The 25868-nt window shown below is 35.5% G+C and overlaps 2 protein-coding genes across 6 annotated transcripts; one reads left to right on the top strand and one right to left on the bottom strand.

The window, feature by feature from the left end:
* Positions 1-326: 326 nt before the first annotated feature.
* LOC103501016 (serine/threonine-protein phosphatase PP1 isozyme 2-like) lies at positions 327-11908 on the bottom strand. Of its 2 annotated transcripts, XM_008464492.3 has the most exons (5): positions 11427-11864; positions 10912-10992; positions 2418-2977; positions 1192-1413; positions 327-687 (listed from the first exon to the last, which is right to left on the bottom strand). In XM_008464492.3, the coding sequence occupies exons 1-5, from the start codon at positions 11599-11601 to the stop codon at positions 664-666; spliced, it is 1062 nt and encodes a 353-aa protein (XP_008462714.1). In that variant the 5' UTR covers positions 11602-11864; the 3' UTR covers positions 327-663. The 2 variants fall into 2 exon arrangements, with proteins under 2 accessions (XP_008462714.1, XP_008462715.1); XM_008464493.3 differs by lacking the exon at positions 10912-10992 and having other exon boundaries at positions 11427-11908.
* A 10260-nt stretch (positions 11909-22168) lies between these two features.
* LOC103504428 (uncharacterized) lies at positions 22169-25250 on the top strand. Of its 4 annotated transcripts, none has more exons than XM_051081823.1 (8): positions 22169-22198; positions 22383-22454; positions 22585-22698; positions 23115-23201; positions 23470-23545; positions 23638-23721; positions 23796-23875; positions 24214-24388. In XM_051081823.1, exons 3-8 carry the CDS (start codon positions 22649-22651, stop codon positions 24386-24388), a joined length of 552 nt encoding a protein of 183 aa, XP_050937780.1. In that variant the 5' UTR covers positions 22169-22198; positions 22383-22454; positions 22585-22648. The 4 variants fall into 4 exon arrangements, with proteins under 4 accessions (XP_050937780.1, XP_050937783.1, XP_050937781.1 ...); XM_051081826.1 differs by lacking the exons at positions 23796-23875; positions 24214-24388 and adding exons at positions 24813-24849; positions 24967-25250 and having other exon boundaries at positions 22175-22198; XM_051081824.1 differs by lacking the exons at positions 23796-23875; positions 24214-24388 and adding exons at positions 24813-24859; positions 24967-25250 and having other exon boundaries at positions 22175-22198.
* The last annotated feature ends 618 nt before the right edge of the window (positions 25251-25868 follow it).

Raw genomic sequence — 25868 nt, 5'->3', positions numbered from 1 at the left:
AGAAAAAGAAGAAAAAAATAGTTACAATCAAAATAACAATATCAAGCTACAATTTTATGAAATCAACATTTAAATGTTGAAATTTACTCACTGAACACTAAAAGCATATAATAAAAAATGAGCTTTTTTCACCAAACCACAAGACTGGCAGTGAATAAACAAATTATTGTGGAAACCCGTAACACCAAAAGGAGAAATTCTTTTTTTTTTTTTTTACCTAATAAGATGGATATGATGAAGCTGCAATGGATGGATCATTATAAAATGGAGATTGGCCGTTGTTTGCAGCCACAATTAATGAAAGAGCAAAATGAAGAACATCTTAATGAACCAGAAAAGAGAGAAAACGCATAATTAAATGTCCAACACATACAGTAAACCCGTACCACCGATAGCAATGATGGCGCTGCCAATTAGTGTACAAGGAAGATGGGCAAGTATTTCAGCCTACCACCTTCAATAACTCGAATTTGTATCGACGATAACAATATTTTGTAATCATTTTAAAGTTCACCTTACAATTTTTTTCCTTTTTGTTTTTTTACAATTTTCAACATTCAAGTTTAGAATCAAATGATCGATCCTAGAGTTTCCTCCAAAAGTTAAAGACTTCCAAGTTTTGTAGACTCAACTGGCCGCAAGAGTCCTCCTTGCCTCACCAAGTCATGCTTTTGTACCAAGGAAGGACTGCCATAAACAAAACGATCATAAGAAAATAGTAAGTCAAAATGCCATGAGCAACAAGCAAGTATGTTTATTGGATACGAAAAAGCTAAGGAACATGTGATACAATTTCTTCTAAACGTGATAGAAAGACTTGACCTCAAAACTAGATGGATACGGGATAGCAATACCTTCTCACCGTCCTAACTACTAGGGAAAAGATGGTATAATAACATGAACCTTCATTGTTCATACCAAAAGATATATATTCTTTTTACTCACATAATAGTTAATCCTACCACATTTGGTTATCAGGAAACTATGAAATTTTAATATCTTAAGTAGGTGGTTGGTCACTAGGTAGATTCCAACGCTTGCTCCCAAAATCCTCTCTACTTTGAACCGTCCAAAAATGGCTAAAGCTAACTAAGGGTGGTCACAGACATTTTAAATTAAAAACTAAACAAAGTGAACGACTAGAAATCCAACCTTAAGAAAGAGTACTTTTTCTTTAAATGTTATGTTTACCTTAACCCCTGCTGGAGGATTTCCAGGCTTTGTGGTGGTGGTGCTTCCAAAGTTCAACTTAGGCTTCTTATCCGCAGGCTTTAGTATTTGAAATGAACACATAAGCGTCTCATCCACACTCATCATGGCACCAGCATTATCAAACTCTCCACAGTAATTAGGTGCTGAAAAAATAGTTACAAGTTGACGATTTGCGAAGAACTCATATCCATCCTCCACAACCTATATATAAAAGTAATGACTAGTTAAAAGCTTAAAAGCTCAAAAAGGGACAGAAACCCACATCCATCATTCTTGGCACAAGAAACATTCTGGAAGGAATCTAGTAGTAAATATTGCAATCTACAATCAGTAGAGAATTTACAAGAAACTTTATTTCTGTAAACTAGACTAAAATGAGAAGAGATCTCAGTACTTTCACCAACTGAGATTTCCCTCATTCTATGCATAGTTCGGGGCAATTTAAAGCCTCAATTTCTCTTTTTTGGAAAATACAATTTATGTTCCTAAAATTGGGGTTGTATCCATTAAAGGTGTGTTTGGAATACATTCTCAATGTTTAATTTTTAAAATAAAGTCATTTGACAACCACTCAAATTAACTTTTGAAATACATTTTAAACAGTTTTTATCAAAAGTGTTTAAATAAAAATGAATTCTTTAGAAAATCTTTTCTTATTAAGTCAATCCAAACAAACCATAAAACTCTAAACTAATAATTGTATCAATTTAAACCTTTAACTTTTACAAGTAATGTCAATTTACATTTTCCATTATGTTTCATTTGGAAAAACATCATGTCGACTTAAAATTGCATCAATTAAACTCCTAAACGTTACTCTCAATTAGAATTTACTTTGAGAATCATCCACACATAATCAACCATTCTGTGAAGTCAACATTTAAAGTTCATGCATGTTTGAGAATTGATGGATGGATGATTTTCGAAGGCAATCATAAAGAAGAGTCTAAATTGATTTGCTAACAAAAGTTTAGGAGTTCAATTAATACAAATTATAAGTTTCACAAGATATTTGTTTGACAAATCTGAAAGAGTGTAAATTGATAAGCTTGTAAAAATATGTGCTTTAAATTAATTATTAGTTATTAATTTTAATTGACAAAATTCTCAAAGTTTAGAGGTATAAAATTGATATTTTTCCTTTGTTTATCATTTTTTTATATATAAAAAAAAGATTGAAGTCTCAGAAATAAAACAATAAGAACCTGATGCGCACGACAAATGAGATCCAAATCATGTTTCTGAAGAAACTCTGTCACCTTGTCAGCACCAAAAGTAAATGAAACACCCCTGTCGTTCATTCCCCAACCTTGAACATCTTTACTGGGATCAGACCACAGAAGATCACAGAGCAAGCCAGCGTCTGGTACATCTGTTGGTCTTGACATATTTCTAATTTGATCCAAATTATTCAGGTCAGGAGACAAACCTCCATGCATGCACAAAATTTTTTCATCAACCAGAGCTGCCACAGGCAGGCAGTTAAAGCACTCTGTAAACGTCTTCCATAACCTAACATTAAATCTTCTTTTACACTCGTCATAGAAGCCATATATTCGATTTATAGAAGCACATTCATGGTTCCCTCTCAATATGAAAAAATTCTCAGGATATTTTATTTTATATGCCAGGAGAAGACATATGGTTTCTAGACTTTGCTTGCCTCGATCAACATAATCACCCAAAAATAAATAGTTAGCATGAGGAGGTAACCCACCATATTCGAAAAGCCTTAATAGATCAGAATATTGCCCATGTATATCACCTACAGATCACAAATAGAACAACATTAGCAAGACCAACGACTATTGAAGATAAATATAACGAAGAAGAAATAGAACTTGCAAAACTGATTTGAACACTCCCCCAAGCAAGCCCCTCAAAGCGTGTAATGAAACCAGCCATCAAATAATACATCAAAATTCATGGTAGACATGTTCACCTCATCAGAGGATACAAACTAACTAATAAATGTATTATGAATAATTATTAATTTTACTTTTAAAAAAAAATACTCAATTTAATCAATTACAAAGAGATCATAATCACAAAAAAAAAAAGGGAGTCCATGCTAGGCAGAAGCATAAAATTTAGCCAAATTTAAGATAGATCCCCGATCTTCTGTTCCTTCATAGCCATAACCCCAAATGAATGCTTTTATCATATTAATACAGAGGGTCTTGACTCTTGGCTCATTTTAATGATTCTAAGAATGCTTACTTGCTCAATGTTCAAAGTGCACAGAAGCAGAGGTAAAAAAACAAGTTTGGACACCTTGACTGTAATTTTCCGACAATGTGGAAAGGGGCTTCAAAACTAAACGATTGTATTGACTAGGTAAGCGATTATTTAAATCATATCCACGATCATGTAGTTCTTTTTAAACATAGGAAAATGGCTTCAAATCTAAACGATCATGTTGACCATGCTAGATGATCGTGTTGCCTTGGTAAACAATCGTTTAGATCATATCCACACGATCGTGTAGTTATTTAAATTTATATGTTTGATATTTTGAATTTATGAATGTTGAACAGGTACAACAATTTTAAACTTTACAAACATTAGGAATGAAAAAAAAACAATAAAACTCAACAATCCAACCCAAACCAACCCATATTTTATGGATTGGGTTGGAAAATTAATTCTGTTATTCGGGTTGCCAACCCAACCAACTCGAAAATATGGGTTGGGTTGAGAATGTCTCCCAACCCAACCCGTTTACACCCCTGGCAGCAACCTAACACCATCATTTTAGTTTCCATTCCCTCCTTGGTTCAGATACGAAGAATGCCAACAAGCCTCCCATCTCTCTCTTCCATTCTCATCGTTCAGATGTGAAGAAGAAGAAGAAGCTCCTTCCTTCAATTTTTTTAGCTTTATTTTTTCAGATAAATGATAGAGGCACTTTAAGATATTACAGGTTTTCTTCTAACTTGTTCACAAACATGAAATTGATGGTTAAAAAAATAATTATTCAACTCATAAGAGAACAAAGATATGTCAATATATGTTTAAGGAAAAAAAGTAATTATTACTGGTTGTTGTTCAACAAAAAAATGAGTCAAGGAGAAAAAGCTTTATAATACAAATTTCTGGTGTGTATTTGTACAAATCTGAATCAAAGGCATAACTTTTTTCTTCTTCTACTTCTCCACCTCTTCTTTTTTAGCCATCAATTTCAAATTTTTGAGCAAGTTGTAGAAAACCGCCTACTTGTTCAGATCTATCTAGAAGAAGCATCTCTCTCCTTCGTCTAGAAAAAGGAAGAAGCCTCTCCTTCAAATCTAAATGAAGAAGAAACAGAGGCTGAAGAAGAGATGTGTCACCAGCGTTCTTCACTGGTTGATGCACGATGACAAGTGAAACGACAGTGAGGCTCGCTAGGTTGGAGGAGAGGATGGAAAAAGAGAGATTGAAGAGAGAGGCCACATAAGCAAAAAAAATTGTCAAATCAGCTAGCTTAATATCAGTTAACCCACCACATCATTTTACCGTTAGTCAACAAACAGTCAAAGTAGCTTCAAGACCATCTAGAACTATTTCTCAAACCTTGGGGACTAAAGTGTTAATTTTGAAACATCAGGAACCAAATAGACATTAACCCTAAACTTCAAGAACCAAAAGTGTTAAGAATTTAGAAAAGTATCATATAATTAAATGGTGGAACAAATAGTTAAAAAACAAACAAACAAAAATAACAAATAACAAATAAAAAAAATAAGGATTTGTTTTGTAGAACATTTTATAGCAAGAAATGATGAAAATTTTGGGATTTGTTCTTTGATAATACTCCAAATTTGGAGGAATTGAAACTGTAATTGTTGAAAAAAAGTAGTAATATCACATCGGCTACTAAGATGGGAGATTGCATTCCAAAAACTAACGACAAAGTAAAAATACAGGAAGAAAAAGAAAAAGAAAAGGAAAAGGATATGATGAGGAAATTTATGGAGAAGAATTTGGAAGTAAAAGTTGTGGTTTCTCTTTGGTTTTTCATTTTATTTAACTATATTCATGTAGAAAAATGTAGTTGGTTAATTGTTGTTATTGTTCATTAACAAAAAGAAAAACAAAAAATTCAAAGAAAGAAAAACTTTTTAAAAAAAGGCAACCCATATTAATCAAACAAAAATTGGTTGAATTATTGAGGAAAAAAGTTCTAAAAGAAAATGGTAACCATAAAAATAGATTATGAAGAGTTACAAAAACAAAACTAGATGCCTCTAGACATATGAACTCAACCTAGCACCCCAAATACAAACTTATGAACTCAAACAAAACAACTCTGCATCCCCTAAGATAGACATATAAACTCTCCAAACATATAAACTCTCCCGACACATGAATTCCATACATGCTAAATCAACTCAACGCCCCAAACAACTCCTTAGTGTTTTTACATATATTTTGATTCCATTAATGCATAACTATTTATTTCTCTATTTTGAGCTTTTATGTTTATATGCATGCTTAAATGTTATCTAACAAATCAAAACTTACGACACATGATACACTAAAATTCAATTTCAACACACTTGGTTTTACGCTTTAACAACCCTAGTTTTAGGTTCTATGAGACAGCAAGGTAAGCCGCTTGCCAAAGAGAAGCCACCTTATTTGAAATGGAGGTAAAATAACACCTGAGAAACTATTTGGGACGTTAAATTAGATTAGCTATTATGGTCTATGAGATATAATGACTAACTCCACACAAAACTTGGGGCCCGAATGTCCCCTAAATCATGGACTAAGACCTGTTACAAGCCCTTTGCACACCAAAAGCCTCTAAAAAATTGTCTCAAATCACTCCAGCAAATCAACAACTTCACATTTGGGGTGGTCATTAAAATTGCAAAAACAAACCAAATCAAAATCTCACCAAAATCGAAAAATACGGTTTGGTTCGATTTGAAGGAATAAGGAAACTGAATTATTCCATTTGACTCGGTTTCAATTTCGAAAACAAAATCAAACAGTCTTAAATTATTCACACACATATATATTAGGGTTTTCTTCAATATATATATAAGGGTTAACTTGTTGTCTTGCTTGCCACCTCCCACGCCCAACCTATTTTCTGCATCTCTCAATCTCTCTGATTCTCCCTCACAGCCTCACCCTCCATCTTTGATTCTCCCTCATCTACATCTTCAATTCTCCCTTATCTCCGTCCTTGATCGGCCGTCTTCATCTCTCTACATTCAATCTATCTCCCTTATCTCCATCACCATCACATTCAATCTGTCTTCCATAAACCTATCTTCCCTACTTAACCAAAAGCAAATGATGAGGGAAAAAAACAACTATCCATCACTTTCTTCTCCTCAAACTCATAAGAAACTAAGACATCTAACCATACTACAATAAATCAGATAGTGTCTTTGCCAGAGCAGCAACAACACAAAATAAAGGAATGGAAGAGGATTGCCTCAAACTACCCACTAAAAGACTCCGCCTCAATGAAGGAAAAAAAACCCACAAAAACGTGAAAGAAAACAAAACAACTGACATGTCATCTTCATCTCTCTGTTAAATATATCTCCCTCACATCTCTGTTTCTGAAAACAAAAATCAAACTGAACTGAATTCCATATATGTGGTTCGGTTTGGTGCATATAGTGTCTTTGCCAGAGCATATAGTGTTAGTTGCATATAGTGTATTTGCCAGTGTCTTTGCCAGAGCATATAGTGTTAGTTGCATATAGTGTATTTGCCAGAGCAGCAACCACAACACAAAACAAAGGAATCAAAGAGGATTGCCTCAAACTACCCACTAAAAGACTCCCCCTCAATGAAGTAAAAAAACCCACAAGAACGTGAAAGAAAACAAAACAACTAACATGTCGTCTTCATCTCTCTGTTAAATATATCTCCCTCACATCTCTGTTTCTGAAAACCAAAATCAAACTGAACTGAATTGCATATATGTGGTTCGGTTTGGTGCGGTTCAAATTGATAAATCGGTTCAGTTCGGTTTCACATATGTTTTGGAAAATAAAACCAGTTCGATTCGGTTTGACCACCAAACAAAATTGTTTCCACCCCTACACTCCACATAACATGTTTCATGCTATTCACCAATATTTGTATTATGTCAACACTTTAATACTCCCCTCACTTGTAGGCTTAGAATAGGCCAACATGTGAAGATCAATATTAATAAGGAAGGAAATGACAATATAGGAATTCAAATATACGATCCTCTCCAATCATACCAAGTTAACTCACCATTGAACTCAAAAAGTTTAAGCTAGTAGACTTTGGTAAATTTATTTATATATCAATATTAACTTTGGATCGTTCAAAGAACTTTTACTGACACTAGTCCATCGGGGTCCTAGAAGAAAAGAAAATGATCTCAAGCCAATAATGTTGATCCTCCCATGAAATACCCATTAAAAAATAAAGAAATAATACATGGACTACATGGTCATAAGTTTTACAAGGAGAGCCTCGAGAGAAAAAAGAGGACAAAATCCACATAAATAAATTTGAAGAGCGCTAAATGGTAAAGACAGCAGAGAAAAAGCCAAAGGGACTTCCCTTACCAGACAATCCACCTATAAACAGGAACATATCATCACCAGAACATTGAAAAGCAAGAGAAAGTGTACAGAAAAGGCTCCAATTCCAAAGGACCAAGCCTAAAGAATAATTACAAAATGTCTCCAAAAACAAATGCCAAAGTAGAAGCTAAATCTAGCAATTAACCACAAGTACTCTCGAGATTTTTCAAAACCCTCAAACTTCTCCTATTCCTCTAGAACCAAATACTCCAAACCAACAACTTATACTGCCCGAAGGAAGATCCAGATAGATATAAGAAATGGCACCAACCTTACCTTTCTCTGATTCTCAAGCTTCAGGACATACAACTTATGTTACATAGAGAAATCTTGTGTTAGACCACCAATCATCCATGAGTGCAAGAGCCGGTAAAGCGGGAATTGAGGGGGGAGTAAGGGATATTGGAAGAAAGTTGGGCTGTGGGGACCATTGTGAGCGAGGAGAGCATCTTTTGTAGGGAAGGTATTATATTAGGGTAGATGATGAATTTCATTTTCAGCTTTTGGAAGAGAACTCTCACAAAGAGAGAGGAGTGTACCGCCTTAGGCCTTTCTTCATTCAAGAATATTGTAAGGGAGACCTTACATCTTGTCAAGTCCTTATCAATCTTAAGCCCTTAAATGATCTCAAGCACTGCCAGAATGGAGTAAAGACTAGTAAATAAACCATCCTTAACCAAACAAAACAGATGATTGTATCATTTCTAAATCATAAACAACCCACATGAAACCCTCCATTAAACCCTTAATTCACAATTGACGTTACACAGCTAAGAACATCCACAACTACAGTGATAAGAAAGGATCTTCTTGTTAAAACTCCAATAGTAAAAAATTCTACCCTTAGGTTCACTAATGATCAAGTGGACAAGTTAGCCGATTTAAGGGAGTGCCAAACTGCCAATTCAGGATCTGGCTAGGACTCAAGGGTTAGTGATGAAACTAAGGAAAATTAAACAAGAGCTAAAATTGTGGAACAAGTATACTTTTGGTGTTTAACCTCCTCTGAGATCTAGCTACACAGTGATCCTCACAACATTAGCTCTCATGAGGAAGTGACGTCGCCCATTTTTAATTGTTTTTCTAAAAAAACCACCTGACTCAACATTAAGGAACAACTCATATCCACTCAGTGCAAAAGAAGATTCTTGGTGACAAAAATGTAGGAACAAAGGGCTTCTAGGAAGGGATGACAAAACCAAATTCGTCCACTGTATATTAGCTAGCAAGAAAAAGAAAAATAACATGTCATGTATTAAACCACCAATTGACCCAAAAGTTTAAGCTAGTGGTTGAAGGCAAATTTAATTATATATCACTAACACTCCCCCTCACTTGTGAGTTTGAAATAATTGAAAGGTCCATCAAGTGAAAATCAATTCTAATTGGGGAGGAAATGACAATGCAAGGATTTGAATACAGGACCTCCTGCTCTGATACCATATTAAACCACCAATTCACCCAAAAGTTTAAGTTGGTGGTTAAAGGCAAATTTAATTACATATCACTAACATTATGAACTTTTCTAGCAGTTGGAGGAGCCTTCACAATGATCCCAAATATATATATTGATATCAAATAAATTAATTTTATTAATATAAATAGGAAACCTACTCAAAATATTACAAAAATCTTTTAAAATGGGCTATCTTAAATCACCAAATGACCCAAAAGCTTAAACTAGTGAATAAGGGTAAATTTAATTACACATCACTAACACTCCACTTCACTTGTGGGCTTGAAATATGTGAAAGGTCCAACAAGTGGAAATGAATATTAATTAGGAAGGAAATATAACATTGCAGGAGCACAAGACCTCCCTAGATCACCTACTCAGATACCATCTTAAATCACTGATCAATCCCAAAAGCTTAAGCTAGTAGATAAGGGTGAATTCAATTATATATAACTAACAAGCTATAAGTTGAGTTAAAATATAATTACAGAAAGGAGGAAGCAATTTACACCGAGCAAGAGTTGTATACATAACCAAAGAGATAAAAGATTCATGGTCCTTAGTGGCAATAGAAAAGATAAGTTAAGTCCTGTCAAGCCAAATGACCAAAGAAAAGCCTAATTGACATTGTGCCACATTCTTGAAAGGATGACCAAGAATAATCATATGCAAGAGAGAAAGAATGTAGTTGGGTAGAGCAATCGACCAACAAAAGGACTTGAAGATGAAGTTCCAAAAAGTAAAAGAGAACAAACAAGTAATGAAGAGATTAATTGAGATTGAATTAAAGCTCCTTCACTCCTTAAATTCCAAAAAGTCATACTGGTCCAAAACTGAGAATGATTTCTCGTGAGGGGTCATATTCCATATGAGAGTGCGTATAGCAGCCTTGTTGGCTAAATGGTTATTGCACTTTCCTTTTATGGCACAAGCTAATCGAGTTTGTTCTCCTAGTTTATTGCACTTTCCTTGCCAGCCTTGTTCTCCTAGTTTGTTCATTGTTTTAGGGTTTAGGCTCTTCTGGAAAACATTATTTGCTTTTTCATGGAGTTTGGCTCGAGAGAAATAGGAGTCTTAAAAAATGTTCTTGGGAGAAGGTTTGGGCTCTGATTAGGTTCAATGCCTCCTTTTAGGCTTCCTTCAGTCTTCACTAATGCCTTTAATTAGTCAATTGCCATTTTATCTCTCAGCCTTTCGAATTGAAGCCCATTTTTGTTTTTTGTTTTTTCAACCTTTCGTTATTCTTAAGGCTCTATTTGATCCAACAGTATGGTCCTTTATGATTTTTCCCTTTTTCAATGAAAATCATTCATTCTACCAAAATTTTAAAAAAAACCATAAAGTAGGGAGGGAGGGAGAAAATAAAAGGCATGGTTTATACATACCATAAATCTTGATGGACCTACTCACCACATCACGTAAAGTACTTGTAAGGGAGTATTTCTAAAATGTGTTTGGCCCAAGTGCATAGCTAAAAAATAATTCAAAAACTCTTATAATAGTACAAAACCAAACGTCTAAGTGATTTGTTATTCAACACACTTTAACACAGGGCTTAAAGTACTTAAATAAGCGTTTGGCAAACTAGTTAATGAAAAATGAATAAAAGAAAAACATGAATAAAAGCTTCCATGCAAAACATAATGTATGAATATTGCAATAATCTACGCATACATGTATCTGCGTTTGCATTTTCTGTCCACATAAAGACCTCCTCAGGTTCATCAACTATGGACCACTTAACCAATGGAAAGCCTGAATGGGGCAAAGCAGTTTAACAATATACAATAATACAACCATGTCACACCATTGTACAGTAAGCTTAGCTTAAGTACTTGCGTCTCGCCGAAATCATATATAAATAAAAGCTTTGCAGGTTCATCAACTAGGTGCCAATTAATCAAATGGTAGTCGTCAAAAGATGTTAAAACTAAAAGAAGTTGACAAAGTACTGCTATATAACAACAGAGCAAAGAAAAGAGATAAAACCCCGCAAATCAAGTACTTCAAATATGTCAACCAGAAGACCAATTAACCAAAAGAATTCAACAAGTACGATTAAGAAAGCTCCAAACCCTCTCGCAATAGCAACAAATCAAAACCTTCAAACTTGTCTATTACAATATTAACAAAGAAAACGAAATAGTAAATCTCAAGGGAAAGCAAGTAGTATTGTAGGAAAAAGATACCACAAATCTTGATAGGTGCTTCAAGCTCCAACAAATTAGGCTGCTGCAAGAAAATCTCTCTAGAAACTTGACAGAGTTGTCGGATCTCAGACTCGGACAACTGAACCTGCTTGCCGACACGGCCACGAACCTCGAGAAGACGATTGATAATATCGTCGAGAAGAGAAGGGTCCATTTGGGGGGTGTGATACTGTGAATGGAACCGAAAGAAGAGGGTCTAGTGGGCGTTGTTGAAATAAAGAAAGGGGAAAGAAAACGGGAAGAAAGTGGAAGAGGAGGAGGTTGGGTGTATAAGCATGGTCGGCCGCCGCCGCCGCCGTCCGATATGGGGTTGCTGATGGATCGGAGGGGGACTTTGAAGGGAGCTGACTTTCGAGGAAAAAGGGTCCGCTGTCCAATACAGACAGCAAGAAAGATCGTGCGATATTTTGAACGATTTACTCTTGATTTACTAACTACTAATTAGTAGTAATTACTCCCGCCATTCAACCAAAACTTAGCCAAAGTTACTTTTGTTTCTCTCTTTATTTTTAACGTATTAAATTGTTTTATTAAAAATATCTTTAGACTTTTTTTGGTCTGAGATTCAAAATATTTTGGCAAATAATTAGTAACTTCATATTGACTAGGATAATTATTAAATTAGTTTTAAATTAAAATACATTTTAATGGAATTATTTCAATCTCCATAAAACAAAGTGGCCCTCCAATGTGTTGGATGAGGAAGTAGTTGTTAAAATCAAAGATTACATTTTCATAATCATAGTGAAAGAAGAGGAATTGTGCTAGAGGAAATATAGCCTGTGAAAGGCTACCTGGCCTGATATTGACGATTCTTTTTTTTTTTTTTTTTTTTTGGTGGCTGATGAGATATTCATATCTATAAATAAGTGAAATTTTTTATTATTTTTATTAATTCGAATTTTTGTAAATATTTTATAAAAAAAAATCTCAAGAGGGTTTTTGTGATTTGCAAGACGTTTGAAGAAATAAAGCATAACCATTAGAATCTCAACTGCTTCATATACCACTTGAAAAAACTAAATCGTCTACAAATTTGCAGATATCTGGGAAGAAGGAAACAGGCTAATGTCCCTTGAGTTTCTTTAATTTTTATTATTTTAAGAAGTTTGTTGCTCTATCAAGATTAGAATAGCCACAATGTAAAATTTAGTTTCAAATTAGTACAACTATAATCCTAGACCGCCTTCCACTAAGCCACTAATGCTTCGGAATAAACATTATTGGAAAGGTAACAAGAAAAGTGTTAAATTTTGAAAATAAGAATCAAAATGGTTTTTTTTTTCTTATTTTTTAAAGGAACAAAGCTCATAAAGACTAAGTGGCTAAACTAACATAAAAGATAGGATTTCTAAAAACTGACCGAAACGAGCTTTGTGGATTCCACCTCGATCTGTTAGAGAAGTCTCTAGTTTGACTGAGAATATAGGCCAAACTCGAGATTGGGGTCTCCACCACGAACAGGCGGGGATGGAGAGTATCCTCGCCTCATGGATGCAGGTCAAAATATGGGAAAAAATGCAAAAGTTATCAATCTTTTAGTTTTAAATATATTTTTAAAAGATATAAATATATAAATTAATATATTAAATATAGAGTAAACTTTTCTTAATATAACAAACTAAATACTGTCGTGCCTGTAACAAAATCCGTAAAATTAGCCATTTTTTAAATATTCTAAGTTTGTCCTAGGTTTGTCTTTCCATCTTTTTCTTCTCCCTGCGATTTTTTTATCGTCATCCTCCTATACTCTTCTTTTTTAGCTATTTATTCCATTTTTTTTTTTTTAGATTTGGATAACCAAATCTATTTCTTTATATCGTCTTTCTTGTTTTTCTCTCTTTATAGGTGCGTGCATGTCTTTTTTCTTTTTTCTTTTTTTTTTCTTTTCATTCACTGCATGCATTCTATCATCTTTCTTCTCTTCTTTTTTTTAGGTTGTTTAGATTAGGTAACCAAATCTAAATGATTGTGTAACGAAATCTAAACGATCGTGTAATCCAAATTAAACGATAGAATTGAAAAAATAAATTTAAACGATCGTGTACCAAACAATAGTCAAATCTAAACAATCGTGTTAGCTTACGCGCATTGTTGACGGGGCATTTTTGGTATTTTACACGATGGGTCTCTAGGCTTTTTCCATTTTCGAAATTGTTCTATAGTGTAAATACTTCTCGTTTTTTATATTTTTGAAAAGACCCCTAAATATATCTTATTTATCTAAAATTCGAAGAAATTTGAAAAATTTGGTTGTTTTTCAAAAGTGCATTTATTTTTTATTTTTTTTAATTTTTTATTTATTTTGATCAGTGATGTAAATGTAATTAATACAGTTTTTATAAATTTTTACATTCTAATTCTTTGAATTAACCGACTAAGTTTTTTTTTATAATTAAAGTAAGGTATAGAATTTCTTTTAAAATAATGTTATTTTAAAAAATAACCTAATAAAACGAAAAGTATTGATAAAAATATGGTAGTTAAATCATGGACGAGGTCCACGACTTCTATGAGTTTCCGCCTTATTAAGCCGAAGGCATTATGACTTCTATGAGTTGTCATCCATCTTCTTTTTCTTTTTTTCTTTTTTTTTCTTTATATATATATAGAATAGAATAGAACATGCTTTATAAATCATAAACTTTAAAACATTATATGAAAATTTCAGGATGTTCAAATAGCTTTTACCTAAGCAAATCTCTATTCTTGGTACAATAAGCTTTGCTCAAATATTCTCAACTCAAATCTCATGATAGCATAATGATGTTTTACTTAAAAAATAAATAAATCTCATCGATAAACTCAACAATATGCTTTAAAACTTTTCAAACATTTCTAAACTCAACTTCATGTTTTATAAATTAGAAACTCAACAGTAATTTTTATTCTTTCATATCAAAGTATAACTTAACATAATCTATCAAAACAAGTTTAGAAAATCAGGTTTGAAACTTATTTTGTCACTCATAGGTCGTAGCTAACTCTTCAGTCTATAAATTTGTTCAATCTTATCTTTTCTTGAAATTAGAGAAATCAAACCCATTTTAATCCTTTAAAATAAAAAATAATAAAATAAAAAAAGATCAAAATTTAGCTTAAAAAATCTCAAAAACACCAAAACGGCCTAAAAATAGTGTCATGACACGGCTCGGTGCTAAGTGTCACAATCGTAACCTTTCAAACATGATTGTGTGGCACTTGTTCTGCTCGGTTAACAAGTCAGCCGTTCAATATTCGAAATCCACGGACAAAATCGCGGTATGATGTAGCCTCCCTCCACGTTCTCGGGAAAATGTTTTTATAAAATGGGAGAGAGAAAGTAAATTATTGAAAACATCATAAAAGAAAGCAATGAAGACTGTCAATTGCAAAGAAAATAGCTTAGCTTACAAAGAGTGTGACAAGTCTTGGGCGGGGTCGGACTATTCAGATACTCCCTATAGTACATATTGAGATTTTTGGCCTTAACAGACTTGCATATGAAAAAGCCAAAATTTCACACTGTGGCTCAGCGACACGAAAACAAAAGAATTAACCTAGACTACTTTCACGACATAAAGATAAAGCGATTTAGGGGTATTCGGGCATACGGCCATAGGTAAATAATACCTTGGACCAGTATGCCTTTGACATTCTCCCCCACCTAAACGGTTGACGTCCCCGTCAACTAGCGAAGCTGGAGCTCTTTGATCTTCTGCTTCCACGCTTTAAGATCTTCGACACGTTCTCTGCTTGTAATTACCTCAACAAATGGGTTCTTCCACTTCACTAGGAATTTATGTATCTCCCTCATGGGCCTTCTATCTGTCCTTACTCTGTCAACAAGGACTTCCTTGACTTCTCTGTCTTCTTCCTGTTCCAGGTTGATAGATAATCGTACGACGTTGTTGCGCCTTGGATTGACAACTTGGTCATCCGCTCGAACTTAAGGGGGCATCACTTTTGATCCACCCTTTCCTCCATCGACCTTGAAGCTTTTTCTAGGCACACTCGGGCGATGTCGACCATTTGCTCCCGTTTCTTTTCAACTCTGTGAACTTGATGGTTGTTCCCTACATAAGGGTCATCAATGAGCGGCAACAACACAGAATGCCTACTACCTTTAATCTCAAACTGACTTCTCTTGATCAGCGAATTTGTTTGAGCACTGTGACCAAATTGGGTTACATTCAGCAGCTGAACCCAATTCTTTTGTCTGCCATCAACACAATGATGTAAATATTCTCCAAGCATATAGTTGAATTCTCGGCCTCAACTTTGGGAGGCTTGATCATATCGGCAACCCCAAGACTTGGCCCCTTAATCGTGGCTTGCTTCAGACCGTTGAAGGCGGCCTGACACTCGAGGCTCCCACTCCACTGAGTGTCTTCTTCTCTCAACAACCTAACATGGTGGCACTCCACCATATGACTCAACACGTTTATCTGGCTCTGCACAGAACAACACTTCCCTCCTTTGACATTGGTAAGACTAAATGTCACTACGGGGAACTCGTATGTTCCAAGTTCAGTGACACAAGTTGTCTCGATTCCATCTACCTTCGTTGTTCTTACTCGACAGTACCTCGATCGAATGTCTGACTTTAGGAAATACTTCACCCCACGTGGACGGTCAGACAGTCTGGTGAGAGTGGGAAGTGGATATTTGCGGTGAACTGTGAACTTACTCTGGATACGACGGTCAATACACTGTTGTGGGTTTCTATCCTTCTTTTTCAGGAAAAGGACCGGGACTCCAACGGAGCTTGTACAGGTCTACTAGATCCTGTATTCAACAACATCTTTGATGGTTTCCGAAGTTCGACTAACTCAGGCAGCGTCATGCGATAAGCATTCTTTGTAGACGCTTTTACCTCCGACAACAATTCTATCCCATGGTCAATCGTCCTTCGCATCGACAAGGATTTGGGTCAACTATTTGGCATCACATCATGACACTTCTCTAGGACACACAGAGTGTCTTTGGGGACTGTCTCCCCTAGTTTTTCCAATGCCCCAAGTAGGATCACCGCGGATGGTGGTTCCTCTTGGGCGGGACTCTCGTCTAGTTTCATGGCCAATATCATTTTAAACCTGTTAGGCTGACGAATATCTGCTTGCACTACAGTGGGGAAAGATCTGGTAATCGCCAGACATTTATCTGAGGGCATTGGTATGACTTGATGTTCAAGGAGGAACTCCATTCCCAGTACTACATCGAAGTCGTCCATTTTTACAACCACAAAGTCTATAGGGCCTTTCCATCCTCCCAACTTTATCGTCGTTTGTTTCACTAGTCCGACGATGGGTAGGGGCCACAGAATTCACGACCTTTATTCTTTCTAAATCCTTCTTCCAACGGAGCGTTAGACGCCTAGCTTCTATCTCTGTTATAAAGTTGTAGGTTGCACCAGAATCAATCATAGTGCTCTTAGTTTGCTTTTGGTTGATCCAGGTGTCAACATACAATAAGCCCCTTTCTGTTGTCACGTTTCTCTCCTCTGACTTTTTCTGGAGAGATGACAGATACTTTAAGGCCCCTATAGGCTTCTTGCCCCCTTCTATCTGGTTGACTTCACCTTCGGCCTTATTCGACTCATCATCTGAATTTGGGATTAATGAGACCTGAAAAGCATGGAAGTCAACTTTATTCGGACAGTCTCTTGCCAAGTGTGGCCTCCCACATATGAAGCAACTGAGAGGACGCTTTAGTGAGCTTCGATTATTCGACCTTTGCCATGTCTTCTCTGCATTCGGTTGGTAAGGTCTACGGTCTCTACCGGAACGTTTACCACCCCCGGCATCTTTAGGGGAGCTCGAGCGACTATTCCTATTCCTTTCAGGTAAGGAACTTTGGTGACGCATCCCATCTTGAGAGTCACTAGTCAGATCAAACAATTGTTCGGGTGCTGCGTACGCTGACGTGAGGTCTTGAACCCTTTGTTCATACAACTTGGTCTTTGCCCACGGTTTCAGCCCTTCGACAAAATAGAAAACTTTTTCTTTCTCTGACATATCGCGGATGTCTAACATTAACCCCGCGAACTATTTCACGTACTCCCGAATCTTGCCAGTGTGTAAGATCACACAATTTTTGCCGAGCAAGGATTTCCATATTCTCGGGGAAGAATTGCGAGCGAAGTTCTTCAAGACGTCCTAAGTATCTATTGTACAACGCCCTTCCTGTATGTCCATGTATCGGGACCTCCACCATAACTTGGCATCCTCTCACAGATGCATCGTCGCCAATGTCACTTTGGTTTCTTTGGTGACTATGTTTGTGGCTTTGGAGTACTGTTCGAGGTCAAATATGAAGTTCTCTAAGGCCTTTGCATCCCTCACCCCACAGAAGGGTTTGGGTTCCGGAACCTTCACCTTAGTAACGAGAACTGCCACTCCAACCGGAACTTGGTTTGTCATTGCTCTCATTGTGAGATTCACTCTTGTGTTCACATCTGCGATTTCGTTCCTAACGACATCGAGGATAGCTCGAAAATCCTCTGACATGTCGTTTATCATCTCTAAGATTGTCTTCTGAGAGCTATCTAGCTCCTTGACACGTCCCTTCATGTGGGCAACAAAGCCCGACGAAATGTCTCTATATTCGTAGTTAACGGTTCTTCCAACGTTTCCTTCTAGAGTGTCGACTCTTGCTAACAACTCTTTTATTGGTAATCATTCGACACGGTCAGCTACCGCATCGATTATGTCAGTTTTCTCAGCGATCTCTTCGAGACGGGACTCCAAGAAGCGGATGAAGTCGGAAACTTCAGCTAGATAGAGCAGCTACTCCTCCAGCTCTACCAGTCGGTCTCTTTGGGCCTTGCTCGATGGATTCGCCGACGACATATTTCAGTCTTATTATCAACTAGCCGATTTGGCTCTGATATCAATTGTCACAATCTTAACCTTTCAAACACGATTGTGCGGCACTTGTTCTGCTCGATCAACAAGTCAGCCGTTCAATATTCGAAATTCGCGGACAAACTCGCGGTATGATGTAGCCTCCCTCCACGTTCTCAGGAAAATGTTTTATAAAACGGGAGAGAGAAAGTAAATTATTGAAAACATCGTAAAAGAAAGCATTGAAGACTGTCAATTGCAAAGAAAATAGCTTAGCTTGCAAAGAGTGCGACAAAGCTTGGGCGGGGTTGGACTACTCAGGTACCCCCTATAGTACATATTGAGATTTTTTGTCTTGGCAGGCTTGCATATGAAAAAACTGAAATGTCACATTGTGGCTCGGTGACACGAAAATGAAAGAGTTAACCTAGACTACTTTCAAAACATAAAGATAAAGTGATTTAGGGGTATTCGGACATACGGCCATAGGTAAATAATGCCTTGGACTAGTATGCCCTTGACACTAAGTATGAGTGGCTAGAATCATACAAGCATGCACAAACCATCAGGATGCCTGGTCGTGTTCTTGCCTTATATGCTAGGCATGCGCGTGCCTCATGGCTGCATGACATGCATTACTCCCCACTTTTAGTACATTTGAACACCCTACGCCTACATGGCCTGTCGTGGCCTAGGCACGCGTCCCGATCGCCTAAATGTACACTGGCCATGTCGCGTGCGTGCTAGAAATCCCAGAAAACCACTTACCTTTAAACGCATGCACAAGCTAAGCCCTGCGTTATGATGCCTTCGTCCAACTTCAACCTTACTCAAAAACTGAAATATTTCCATAAAAATTCTTTCAAAATTTAGAGCTTATAACTTTTAATCTAGTCATCAAAATGAAAAAAGTTTCTTCTTTCAACTTGCTTAGAATTGTCTTAACTAGCTTGCAACCAAAGTTCATCTTCAAATTCGAAGTGATGCATTCTATAGTCTTCTAGAAGTCCAAATTGCTCAGAATCCTTCGAAAACACACCTTTCCCTCTTCCTTCAACTTGATGAAGATCTTCCTCACGTCCTATTTTTCTAGAAGCCTCACCTCACCAACAAAACTCCTTTAGTGAAATTTTTAGACAAGAATCAAAGAAAATACACGAGAAAAATGAGAGCAACTTCTGATTGAAAATTACCTATTTATAAGGCCTCATGCGTGGCCAACCTTGTCACCTCCTACTTACCAAATTTGAAGTTTTGCATATTGTGGACACTTGTTCTCCACTCAATCGACCTTCCATGAATGCCTAATGGTAAACCCAAAAGCCTTACACAGTAACTCACCTCACAAGCTGATAACTTGCATTAACTTGTGTTTCTACAAGTTATTATAGCCTTTTATGTAGAATAATAAGCCTTCTTAGTGCATAAAATTGGAAGAAAACATGTAGGAAAGTAAGGAAATTGACTAAGTTGTGCATTACGGATTACAAAAGAGTTTTATACTTGTTTATCGCATTTTAGTGTTTTATTTCAGGATTCTAGGCGGGATGAAGAACATCCCGATGAGATAATGTTAGGCAAGATGGATGTACGCGAACCAACCTAGTGATCAGCAAGACTATACGAAATAAAGCACTAGCAAACAAAAGAGTGGTTGGCGCGAAAACTTGCAGTAAGCGTGAATATATGTAAAGTTGATATAGGACCTCTGTGGAGTCAACTCAGCTTTATCAAAATTAATTAGAGCCCATGCTTTTCTGCTACCCATATCGTCCTGTCACATCACTTTTCACCTATAAATAATAGGCTTCTTCTTCATTGGACGTGTGTGAATTTTAGTAAAAATTTATTGCAGAACGACTTGTGACTCAAATTTTGTTGGTAAAAACTTAATAAAAATAGAGAGCACGTAAACATGGATAAACATACATCGTTAAGCATGATTTTCTGCATAATTTTTAGAGAAGGAAGGGAAATCGAATACTAACCCTTGAACAATCGTTATTTTCGCCTTCCCTTCAGCAAGCACAAACGAAAAAAATCTTCTCCACTTCACATAAACTAGGCAATACAACAACCTCAATCGATCTTAAACATTACCGCATGAATTACCTTGTTATTCTTAAGGGAATAATCATATAAAGTTTGTAGGCTTCTGTGTTTTTATTTTAGTGAAAGGAGGATTATACTTGTTGATAAGAACTTGACGGTGAAAAAGATGATGAGTTTTCATGAATTATATGTAATGAAATACCTCAACTCCTCTACCATGAGAGATGTGAGCAACTCCCTTCACTAACGTGAAAGGAGTTATTTCAAAATTCAAGTTTAAATTTGCATTATGTAACTTACTTACACTAGAAGAAATCTAGTCTTTAATGTCGGGTGAAAAAAGTGAAAAATGGGCTTTAATGTCGTTTTTCAAAAGGCGGATGTTTAATGTCGGTTTTAAACCGACATTAAAGATCTATCTTTAATGTCGGTTTAAAACCGACATTAAACACCCTGCTTTTTTTGAACTGACATTAAAGCCCATTTTTATTTTATTTTTATTTTTTAATTTTGTAAAAATTCAACTTTCTCTCTCTTACTTTACTCTTTTCTCAAACCCTCCTACACACTATTTTTCATCTTTCTCAAATTTCTTTCACCCTTCTCCATCATCTTTCTCAAATTTCTTTCACCCTTCTCAATCTCATCACTTTCTTCCCTCTCTTCTTCGACAGCTGCCGCCACCACCATCAGCATACATCAGATTCTTCCATCCCTGTTGTCGTCGTCAGTTTCTTCCATCCCTTTTTGAATATGTAATGTGTTTTTTTGTGTTTCTTTTGCTTTGGATCTATTTGTCGTCCGCATCCCTAACCTCTTTTTAATGGGAAAACTGAAGTGCTCACAAACCAAGAGATTTGGGACCGATCTTGCACAAAAACCCGTCGGAAAATTATTAGGGCAGTTTGCAGTTTGCAGTTTGCATATTCAAAAAGAACATTATGTTCCGATCTTGCACATCAGTCGGAAAATTATGGGACCGATCTTGCAGAAATATCCATTATGTTCCGATCTTGCACATCTCTCTCTCTCAGTTTGCATATTAGGGCAGTTTGCAGTTTGCATATTCAAACTGCACTTCAGTTTTCCGATCTTGCACATCAGTCGGAAAATTATGGGACCGATCTTGCACAAAAACCATTCAAAACTAGGGCAGTTTGCAGTTTGCAGGTAGTCTCTTCTTTTATATCAGTTTGCAGAAAATTATTAGGGCAGAGTTCTTTCTAGAGTTTTGAATGGCTATTATGCATAATGGCCATATAGTTGTGCTTGCTATTCATTTTATTTGTTTGAAAATTCCTGACATTGGTGGAGTTTTCATTTTTTATCGGTATTTTCTTTTCATTTCCTTCGTTTGGAACTAACTTGAATCATGTTTCGTTGATGTATTTGGAATAGATTTAATTCTTGTTGCTAATTGAAGTGTGGTTTCTGGGTTTTCGTTGAGGCATAACTTGATTGATCGAAATCTTACTTTTTTGTTGTTCAAAATGGATGTTATTTGTTAAAAGAAAAGAGGCCTCTCTCTTATCTTTCCCCTTTATTTTTGGAGCTGAATCTACTTGGGATTATGGGAGGAACCTTATCTACTTGGAAGTTATTTGCAAAAAGAAAAAGAAGCTCACTCATCTCTCTCTCTTTCTATTTTTTTCTTTTCCACTGGTTGATTGAATGCTGCAGCTATTTGGGAATTGATAAGAACCTTGTCAAAATTAAGAAAGTTATTAGCAAAAGAACAGGAGCCCTCCTCCTTGGATCTACTTGGGAAGAATCTTTTCAAAAGGAGAGTAACTTGCAAAAAGAAAATTAGCCTCTCCATCTCTCTCTCTCTCAGTTTCCCTTTGCTCTGTTCTCTTGACTGAAGAAGATCAGAAGGTATTTTGCTTTAATATATTTGAATTCTAATTGTGGGTTGAAAAATGGATATTTCTGCAAGTTTTTTATACTCAGTTTATATTGAAATCCTAATTTAAAGAGACTTTTGATGTTGTAAGAATCAAATGCGTGCAAGTATATACTCTCTTAACCGTTGCCTGTTGGTCTCTTATTCTTGGCACAGATCTTTAGGCATTTAGATTCTCTTGGAGTGGAGGATCAAAAGGATGTAAAGATGGGCTATTCCATCATGTTTGTAAGCTTCAGCTAACTTGGTTGATTTACTCATTTTCATCATTCATATGCTACTTTTTTGGCCTATTTGGTATCCTCCTTCAATTGCAGAATGTGATGATGATCTGTCACTGAACTCCTTAAATTTACAGAGTTTCAATGAGAATCCTTATTTTGAAGATAGAAAGCTAGAGAAGACATATACATTCTTTGAAGATGGAGCAATTAAAATTACTGGAACAACAATCAAGTGGAAGGATGGCTCGGTAACTGTTATTTCTATCAAAACAATAATTCCAAGTGTTCATTTAATCAGATTAATGACTGATGGTAATCTTTATAGGGTGCCTCAATTGATTGTTCTTTACCTAAGAAGGGGAGCTTGTGGGAGAGAGAATCTAAATTCAGTTCATTGATTTTATTTTTTGATGAACACAAAATGATTTAATATATTATTTTGCCTTTTTAGAAAAAAGTCATTAGAAATTTGTTTAATACATTGAGAGCCAAAAACCAATTAAGTACCAAATGAAGAGTTATTTTTTTAACTAGAAATTGATCCTTTGAAAAATAGAATAATACCATGATAAATTTTAATGTATTGTTTTATTAAAATAATTTGTTTTATTCTATATTTGTTTTAATGTATTGGTGGTTGCCTACCCTGCATATTCTATTCCAGAAGTTCGTCGACATTGCAAACTGTAGGCTACAGCTTCTTTGCGGCAATCTTTAATGTTGGTTGGGCTGCCACTCAGGTTTCACATATGTATGACCCTTCTTGATCTGACATTTTCAAATGTAACACTTTTACTAAGAATAATGGTGGAGAACACTAGACATCATAGTTGATCATCTTTATTTTCTTGAGTTTATTACATCCTCTGCCTTCAGAAATACTGTCGGCTGTTCTTAAATATGAAGCTCAATCTTGATGTGGTCTTGATCACAATTCACTTAGAAAGGTCTTGGTTCTTTCAATCTAGAAGATTTAAAATGAAAATAAATCTCTCAGTTCTGGCATTGGTTGTACGCAGGTCTATGGTTAATTGTATTACATTGAACTCAACTAGTAGAGTGGCATTGGCTAGCTGCCGCAATGCTTTTAATATGGTAAGATCCTAACTTCTTATCGTTTTGATGTATCTTGTGCACTTCATTGTTTGAGTTTACTTTAGATGTTGAACTGAATTCTTCTTTTGTAGGTTGCAAATCTTAGTCTGTATGCAGTGGCTTTGTTGGTGTTCAGTATCACGAAGGCAAAATCACATACAGATATTGAATATCAGGTACTGCAATTTTGCAAGGTTGTTATCTTGATCGAACTTTTTTTCAAATTTTTGACGTTCTTTCATTCATGCAGTATCGAGTGATAGCATATATTTCAATTTTCATTGGGTGCTGCTTTGTGGTCATATTTCTAGTGGGGACAAAGGAGCCAAGGTATGCTAAAGAGCTTAATTGATTTTTTTATTTTTCTCTCCACAATCTGTTCCTGCCTATGTCCATCTAACATTGCTGTTGTGGCGAGGAACCTGCCTTTATTTCTGTAGACCTATATTTTTCGTTTTACTTTTTCATGATGAGATGAATTGATTACGTAACTTTACTGGTCAGAAAAAGAGGTGGTAATCTAACTATTTACTAGTTGTTGACATTGTACTTTAGGTGAACATTTGGTTGAAATAGTCACTTTGTTTACTGAGACTTCCAACTTTACTTATATGTTGAAAATAATTTTAGTTGAATAAATAACCTGTTGATGCTTGGTGTACATGTAGTTTGAAGGTTGCTGTACAGGGAAATCGGGGTACAAGGATCTCATGGTCATATTGGTTCAAGAAAGTCTTATATTATCAAGTTGCTCTTGCTTATGTACTTACGAGACTGATAGTCAATGTTTCGCAGGTGAGCAGACTATATTTATTCCTTTTCAGTCCTCATATTTTTGGATGAGCAAAAGAGGGAAAAAAATTAGGCTTGGTTCACAAATATATTTAATGCATTAAAATTATTTGTATATATTTTTTGCTTCAGCAAAGGCACGTGACATTGAGTTTAGGAAATCTGATAATGAACAGAGATAGAGGTAACAATATTTTCTAACGTTAATGTATTGTAGGACATTACCAAAGGCTTCAATTATGAGTAAATTCGTATGACTATGCTAAGAAATTTATGAAATTATGCTTTGTTTGGTTATCTTATGGATATTCAGCAAATGCAACGTGACATTGAGTTTAGGAGTATGCTTTGTTTCTCAATTTGTTTTTTAGGAAGACTTGAATGAACAAGTTACAATATTATCTTGGTAAGACGGTTATGTGGTTGCACTTGGTTTAACAATTTTTTTTTTGGTGGTGTTGTTTCAAATACTTAGTTTAACAAGGATCTACCTTCCGCATTGCGCAATAAAAGTTATGTTTGGTAACCAACCCTTTACTTTATTAATTAGTAATCAAATGTGAATATTTCTACTAGCAACTAAGTCATAACATTGTTACTTAATTGAACCTTCTTGATGTCTTTTACAGGGAGCTATCACTAAACAAATGACTGCAATAGAAGAAATAGTTGCAAGTGAGTACAATTAGCCAGACCCTCATCTTTGTGACAAGATCTTGAAGTTGGTCATTTGTGAAGCGTTCTAGTTTACTATTAGTTGCAGTTTTAGTTATTGCTCTCTCAATATATTCTTTTTCTTTCTTTCTTTTTTTTTTCCCAAAGGATGATCAGTGTAATAATTAAACTTCATAATTTCTTTGTGTTTGGAGCAAGTTGTATATAAATGTACACATTATTAAGATTTTATTTTGTATATGTACAAGTAAAAGATTTCATTTTTAACTATTTGGTGTCATACAAAATGGACAATAATGCAAGGATTTAATAAAAATAAATTTGAAGAAACGACATTAAAGACATCGTTAATGTCGGTTTCAAAATGACATTAAAGACAGCTTTAATGTCGGTTAAAAAAAATTAAAGACATCTTTAATGTCGGTGGAAAAACGACATTAAAGATGTATCATAAGCGACATTAAAGACATATTTAATGTCGGTTATCCACCGACATTAAAGATGAACCGACATTAAAGGCCTTCAATAACACCTTCAAAAATGTCGGTTTAAAACCGACATTAAAGATGTCTTTAATGTCGGTTATAAACCGACATTAAAGCCCAACCGACATTAAAGCCCTTTAATAACGCTCGCAAAGATGTCGGTCGCCAAGTGACATTAAAGGCCTTTAATGTCGGTTTTAAACCGACATTAAAGGCCAGATTTCTTGTAGTGTTAATATAAATAGATTTAAATCGTGTATTATATATTTTATATAACCTATAATTTAAATCTCTCATACAACTTATAGTTTTAATATAAATCATATTCATATTAATTTTAACATATTGATGGTATGTGAATTTTATTCATA

The sequence above is a fragment of the Cucumis melo genome, chromosome 2 (genome assembly GCF_025177605.1).
Source record: "Cucumis melo cultivar AY chromosome 2, USDA_Cmelo_AY_1.0, whole genome shotgun sequence".
Lineage (NCBI taxonomy): Eukaryota > Viridiplantae > Streptophyta > Magnoliopsida > Cucurbitales > Cucurbitaceae > Cucumis > Cucumis melo.
Note: the sequence above shows the minus strand (reverse complement) of the source record. Positions and strands in the feature narration are given on the sequence as shown.

Excerpts from the sequence above, each read along its gene's own strand:
- LOC103501016 (XM_008464492.3), bottom strand. The coding sequence starts at position 11,601 with ATGGACCCTTCTCTTCTCGACGATATTATCAATCGTCTTCTCGAGGTT. Across the intron at positions 1,414-2,417 it reads TCATTTGTCGTGCGCATCAG|GTTGTGGAGGATGGATATGA; the intron begins GTTCTTATTGTT and ends TTTTATATATAG. Across the intron at positions 688-1,191 it reads ATCCTCCAGCAGGGGTTAAG|TCCTTCCTTGGTACAAAAGC; the intron begins GTAAACATAACA and ends TGTTTATGGCAG.
- LOC103504428 (XM_051081823.1), top strand. The coding sequence starts at position 22,649 with ATGGAGCAATTAAAATTACTGGAACAACAATCAAGTGGAAGGATGGCT. Across the intron at positions 22,699-23,114 it reads TCAAGTGGAAGGATGGCTCG|AAGTTCGTCGACATTGCAAA; the intron begins GTAACTGTTATT and ends ATTCTATTCCAG. Across the intron at positions 23,722-23,795 it reads ATACAGATATTGAATATCAG|TATCGAGTGATAGCATATAT; the intron begins GTACTGCAATTT and ends TCATTCATGCAG.